Source organism: Peromyscus leucopus, unplaced genomic scaffold (genome assembly GCF_004664715.2).
Source record: "Peromyscus leucopus breed LL Stock unplaced genomic scaffold, UCI_PerLeu_2.1 scaffold_1047, whole genome shotgun sequence".
NCBI lineage: Eukaryota > Metazoa > Chordata > Mammalia > Rodentia > Cricetidae > Peromyscus > Peromyscus leucopus.
The window spans coordinates 1028-8282 of NW_023504168.1; the positions used below are offsets into that span (position 1 = coordinate 1028).

Here is a 7255-nt window from a genome sequence, read left to right on the forward strand (position 1 = left end):
CGCCCGTGGACTATTTGTGGCCTTTGCAGGCCATGGCTTTGTGGAATAAATGTGTCTTCTCTTTCAGGCCACATGTGGGAGATGGCAGAATCACAAGTCAGAGGGAACCCGAGCCCCTGAATGCCTAAGTTGAGTGATGGCCTCCTGACCCCACCACTCCCACATACCCCTGTGTTCATTCATTAGATGGGACTTAGGACTTGTTAAAAATAGCTAGTATTACTTATCCCAATAGAATATAAAAATATTTTATGAAAACATGGGGAATTATCGTGGAACCGAAAAACTGCCATATTTTACTTTCTATTCTCTGTATTGTTCAAATCATATAGTATTTCTGTAGTAAAAAGAAACTTATAGCCTAATTAATATTAAGAACAGAACTGGAGAACAGCTAACGTTACCCTCTGGAGGACACAAATACATAGGATTAGGAAGGGAATGTTTGTGTCTTCCTTTGGATATGAGTGAGAAGGACTGGGCTTAGCCCTAGATGGTGATCCTGTCCAGTACCAGGATCTACATTACCTTCCAGAACCTCTCTGAGCCCCGTTTTCTCCTACTTCATCATCTGGCCTCCCCCGCTGTGACTGGTAATTGCATGCCGTTGGTTTACCTACTAAGTTCTAAAGATGATAGCGACTGTGTAATTAACAAACATCTACTGAGCATCTTCACTGCTAGGTAAGAGAGAGAGTGTGTTAACGCTCATGGAACTTCACATCTAAGGAGAAGGCGAGCACAAAGAACTGTTAATGATTAAGTTAGCAATGAAAATGAATACGTATTCATATTACTTCAGTAGACATGTATCATAGAATGTCTAAGAAATTTGGGAAGGTTGGGTTTATGGCAGGATAAGACATTTCATTACTAGCTGTATACCCAGATCAGTGCCCGGCGCCTACAATAGACTGAACAAGCCCTGACATTACTCTCATTTTTGTTCCTCCATGAGGGCTGGAGCTGTCTGTGCTGCTCACATATCAGTATTTATTAAGTGATAATGTTTTCTCCAGGACAAGACCACCTACGCTCCTGGTCCCATATCCTGACCCACAGAGCTAGACCACAGTGAACTCAGACATTCTTGCAGGGCAGTTGGTTGGTTTCCATTTAGGGAAGTGTAGGATGCTATCAGGGGACTGCTTTGATCCCAGCCTCCCACTTACCTGAGATGTAGACCTCGTTTTTTAATGTCACACAGGCAAACTCCACCCACTTCTTATTCTCACTCTCCAGCTCGTGCTCTGTCAGTGGAAGCTTGGCCACCTCCAGACGACTGCGCCTCAGGGGATCCAGGCAGGTTACCTCTGCCACAAATCGTTCCTCTTTGGTACAGCCGCCAATAATCATGAACACCTCAGACTGGAACTCGTGCATCCTGGGCTTGGTACGCTCTGAAATAATCTAGAAATCAAGGAGAGGATGTGTGGGCAGAGGGAACACAGCACGATAGTTAGTGCTGAGCTTAGGCTGTGGAACCACATAAGCGGGTCCCAATCCCCACCTCTACCATTGTTGGCCTCGTGACTTCTCCTTGACCATGGTTTCATCCTCTGTGCAACAGGCTTTTGATGCTAACTACCCAGTGGGTTTGTCGTATTAAATGGCATAATTCACGGAATGTGTTGACCCAGGGCCTGCTGTGTAACAGGTACCGAATAAACTGTTACCTGTCATTTTTGTTGCTGCTGTAAGACAAAGGTCTATTTGCCATCAAATGCACTTCCTGCCTCTTCTCTACTGCCTGCTCTGAAACCTGAACTCATGGAATGAAAGTCAAAGTTAACATTTACTCAATACCTATTGCCATAATGTGAAAAAAGGAAGACTAGGATGGCAGGCCCATGGGGAGGAGCTGTCACACATCACCCTTCAGAAGGTCTTTATTGGGAGAGAGAGAATGAGTGTGTGTGTGAGTGTGTTATGAGGGGTTGGGGAGACAAAGACAGAGAGTCTTTGCTTCAAATCCCAAGAAGAAAAGGTGTTTCTGACTCATGGATGTTCAGGAGCTAGGCAAGCTTCACACAGGCACTACAGTCTGTCCTATCCTACCTGCCAAGGGTCATGGAGCAGGCAGAAGGAAGGACCAGAAGCTTGTCCTGCTGGTACAAGGGGAGGGCCTACCAGTCTGTAGCACAGAATGCTTTTTTTTTTTCTTTACCAACTGTTTGTTCGAGAAAGATAGCTGGGGACATGGGAGGCTCATTTGGGGGGGAAGAAGCAGTAAGAGGATCTGTGTTCTAATAGTCACTATACACCAAGCCCTAGGCCAAGCCCACTATATAATATTACAGTGATGAGTTTATGGAGATGCTCACTGATGCTACTAACATTCCCTAGTAGAAGGAAGAGGGCCTTTATCTGGGAGTCCAACCGTTATTTGTCTCCTGCTCTCCTCCATCTGCAAGTGATCTTGGGAAACACTACAGCAAACAGGAAGTCATTGGATAAGTGAAAATGGGACTCTATGGTGCAGTTCGCACAACATCACCATTCATAATGAGGTGAGACCTTTCAGGGATGCAGCTGCCCGGGGGTCACCCCTCACCTATGCTCTGTAAGTAAGTACAATAAACTATTAGCTCACCAAGCTGAGCTTCAGTGGAAACGTTATTTTCGTCTGCCATTAGTGTCCTCTCTAGAGTGAATCTGGTAGTTTGTGTCTCCCCACGAAAAGCTCACAAAGCATCAGCCAACACCCCACATTTGCTCTTCCAGAAATTTTGTTTATTATTTGTTTTTCTGTGCTAAAGAGCCAGATCCAGTCAATTTTGCATCCCCGGTTTTTTACTTCCAACTGTGGCCATAACATTTGTTAGCTGTGAGTTCAAAGGAAGAGCGGGGAGACAGGAGACAGGATAAATCCTCACCACTGTGTTGAGCCTGAGAGCATAGACAGTAGAAAGTCCACAGAGTAAGGAGGGGAGCAGTGGACCAGAGAACTTGGAGACACTTGAAGGTACCAAGGACTTAAGCAATGAGTTGGTGCCATAGATACACTCTGCTTCTCTGCAGCTTTCTTCCCAACATCAGTCTGATTTCTGTCCCCAAACCTTCCATCCCCACAGCTGAGGCACAGGCTACAACACAAGCTGGTCACCTTTGTTCAGTGAGAATTTTGGTGCTGTAGGCAAGGCTTCAAGGACAGTCTTATAATTTACTATGAGGACATCCCTTTTCCTCTAATGGATTCTTAGCACCAAGAACAGTATCTGGGTCTTGTGGATTTCTAAGAGTCAGTGGATGGATGGATGGATGGATGGATGGATGGATGGATGGATGGATGGATGGATGGACAGACCGACAGACAAATGGATAGACGGATGAATGGATGGATGGGCAAGACAGGTCACCAAGGTCCCTGTCTACTACTATTTTTTACAATACAAATCACTGTGGTACCCAGTCTCTACAATGACCTCAAGTAATGTCTTCCTCCAGGAACTCAGAGCCCATATAATTCCTTCTATACTGGTCCAGAATCAGTCTCTCTAACCAAAAGATTACAGCAGAAATGGTGTTCTACCAGACTACTAAAGACACTAAAGCCTTCATATCGATTGCTTTCTCAGTCTTTCTTAGGTAAGTTGCTCTGGAAGAATGCCATCTGCTATGTAGATGACCACATGGCAAGAAGCCACAGCTTCAAGCCAATAGCCAGTCAGGAACTGATGCTTGCCCGCAATACTGTGAATGAGTATCATGTGAAAGTTCTGATCTCATCTGAACTTTGAGATTGCTGAAGTCTAAGCCAATAGATAATAGATGAACCAACACCTGGTAAGAGACTTTAGTCAGAGCAACCCAACTGGGTTTTACTTTCTTCTTTTTCCTTTTGCAGTGTAGGATTGAACACAGGGCATCATGCATGTGAGGCAAGAATTCTACCATGGATCCACATCCCTGCCTGCTGCTTTAAACTGTGAAATTGTAGGGTAATTCATTATGTAGTGATTCCATATGGGGTAATAATGGTAGGAGAAAGAAAGGTCTCAAATCAATGTCTTCAACTTCTTCTTTAAGAAACTAGAGAGGGAAAAACAACAAATCCAGAAAGTAAACAGAAAAAAAGAATTCTATCAGGATCAAAATAGAAAGAAAATTAAATAGAAAAAAAACAGAGAAAATAAAATGAAATCAGAAATTAGTTTATTGAGAAAAGTCAACAAAATGTATGATATATCTAGCAAGACCAATGGTGGAGGGGGGCACAGAGAGCCACTATCTGGAATTTAAGATGCTGCATCACTATAGATTCTATAGACAGTACAGATTCACATCACTACATAGTCTACAGATAGTATTGATGATGAGGGGAAATTATGAACAGCCTTATGTCAACAAATCCACTACTTGTATGGATGGAAAAATTCTCTGCAACTCAGTTTGAGAAGAAACAGACAACATGAGCAGCACTGTACCTGTTAGCATGATGTGATTTGAAGTGAAAATCTCCTCTCCAGGTTGGCCAAACCCTGTAATACCAAACACTCAGGATACCTGTGAAGGACAGACAAGTAGCAAACTGTTCTAAGAACAACCAAGAAATACGGAGATCCACACAGATAAAGGACATCCTCCAGAGGAGTAGCAGACAGATACGATTCCTGAACAACTTTGGGCTGAGGTTTCTACTGTACCCTGCAGATGAGGTTTGGAACTTTCACACGGTGATAGGCACATATGAGGCTTCGTGAGTGTAAATCAACAGCAAACTCTCCCTACACTATAGCTTCCTGGTGAGCTTGCTCCTCCACTAAAGCCAGCCTTGTCTTTACAAGATTCTGAGTGAAAAACATCTTCAAAATTTGCAAAGGAGAACAGGTAAGAACAAATGCTTTCTTGGTGCCCATTTTGTCGTCCATAAACATCGACGTTCATAACACACCAGAGATTCCTCCTAAGATCTAGAGATGAAAAGCCCAGGAGCACCCAGTTCCTACTATAACAAGCTGCAAGTTTAGAATATTTACGAAATAATGAATTCAATGGTTACCATGTGGCATTTGGTGTCATGAGCAAAGATTGAGCCAATGGCCATAAGAACACAAAGGGTTCTCTGGAGAAGGTGACCTCGGATTGAATTTTGGAGTAGAAGCAGAAGTCAAGAACAGGAAGAAGGAAGCATTTAGACAGTATTCGCCTTGTCCTGAAGGCTGGAAAGACATATCCTTTGAGGGAGCTGGACACAGTACATCAAAACCGCAGCAGAATGTATACATCAACAACTAAAGAAAACAGAGACCATGAATTTGAGCATAAGGGAGATACAGGAGAAGAGCTAGAGGGAGGACATGGGAAGGGGGAAGTGTTGTGATTGTATTTTAATTGAAAAATGGATTTTAATTAAATTTGTTTTTAATTTTTAAAAGCAAAATACAAACATACACAGTAAAAGTGTGTGGTAAATGATGCCAGAGACCTGGGTAGGAGGTATTTTAGTGGATCAGAGCTCAGGGAGCTTTAGGAGAAAGAGTGGGTGGCTTCCTGGAAGTGATGGAGAGCCAGTGAAAAATCAGGCCAGGAGCAAAGTCCACACTGCATCTTCCACCATCCCAGGAGTGGGGATGAGTTGGCGGGAGACCAGACAGGGAGCCCATTGATGAGGTCTAGAAACTTTCTATAAGTTCAGGAAAGAAATGATAGACTCTGGATCTAGGCAATGTCAGACTAGAACAACAGATACAAATTCTCACGAGAGTGGGAGAATTTAAGGAAGTGGATGGGACCACACACAACTGGGCAGAGGAAGGTCACAGGCACCATGCCGAGAGGTTTCCATTTCTCACTAAATCCTCCCCACAGCTGTGTGAAGATGTGCTATCATCCTCACTGCACAGATCAGGGATCCCCAGCTTCTGGGACGACTGACTTCTGCTTGCTGTCCTGGGAATTTGTGAGCAAGGGTCACTTGCATTTCTGAGAGCCCTGGCTAACTCCTTACATTGGTGATGAAATGCAGCAACCTCTCACATCCAACCTACCTCATTGCCAGAGAGGTAGTACATCCTGGCTTCCTGCAGCAGTGGGAAGACCTCAGGACACTGTCTAATGAGAGGATCTGCTTCAACCATCTCCACGAAGTACCACGGGTCCAGAAGCGGTAAGCGCACGTTCTCGAGAACACAAGGGAGGAGGCAGAGTCGTTCTGACTGTTTGTGCTGGACCCAGCTCATCACGGTCTCAAACACCTGAGCCTCCTCGGTCACACAAAGGTCATCACTCTTCAAGATGTGATACAAGGTATCCACCGGAAGTTCCAGGAACTCCTCAGAGTTCAGAATCTGAACGAAGTTTTGAATGATGTAACTTTGAACTTGCATCTTTAAACTGTCCAACGAGTGTGTATCCGCCAGCCTCAGTATTCCAATGCAATTTTCTGGGTTCAAGGCTTCTGTGAGGAAGCTGGCACAGGCGTCCACCAGCTGCAGAAACTAACAAAAGAGAGGGAGCCAGGAAGTGATTAGTCCACAAGAACATTGATCAGTGTGTGCCAGCAAAAACTTAGAAACAGCCTAATGTCCAACAGCACAGTCACACAGCCAGCAGCTCCACGAATAATTTAAAAACATAAGATTACATTAAGTCACGTGGAGAACGTAATGTGTTGGGTTTTCAAATCAGTTCACTAAACCTGATCAAACGTCTGGATTTACTTTTGTGTATTTTGTAGTGCTGGGGGTGGAACACGCAGCATCGCACGTGCTAAGCAAGTGCTCTCCCTGACATCGAGCTATTTTCCCTAAATTTAAGCCTCTAGATCTAATCATCAATTTACAGAAAAAATATAGAAGTAGACATACGATAGCATGAACATCCATTCTGCCACATCTAGATGGTGGAAACTCCATGGAACAACTGGTTTGATTTCTTCTGTAAATATGCTACAGGTGCAAAACAGGAAGAGAAGGAGGAGGCAGTGTAGATCAAGAGCTCTGCCTGCATCCATGAGTCCATGTGGAGCACAAACTAGGTTCAGTAGCTTGTTTTTAAAAAGGGGGGATCATGAAGTTGGGAGGAGGGATGAAGGGTCAGGGTGGGTCCTGAAGGAGTTAGAGGAGAAATAGTGTGTAAATATGATCAAGAAACATTATATGCATGTATAAATTATCACAGAATACAAATGTTAAAGAGGAGAGATTTAGGAGATATATCAACTTCCTACCAAGTATGAACCATATTGGATGCCCCATCTAAGCAACTAATTAAGTCAGAGAAATGTTTACAAGCACTGATATTTGGAGACATG

At 43.9% G+C, this 7255-nt stretch overlaps 1 protein-coding gene across 1 annotated transcript; it reads right to left on the minus strand.

The window, feature by feature from the left end:
* Positions 1-429: 429 nt before the first annotated feature.
* LOC114684660 (kelch-like protein 6) lies at positions 430-6440 on the minus strand (the record flags this gene model as incomplete). The annotated part of the gene is made up of 2 exons (XM_037201666.1): positions 430-1410; positions 5991-6440. Coding segments are annotated over 2 exons (723 nt in total), but the record flags the coding sequence as incomplete, so codon positions are not given.
* Between the last annotated feature and the right edge of the window lie 815 nt (positions 6441-7255).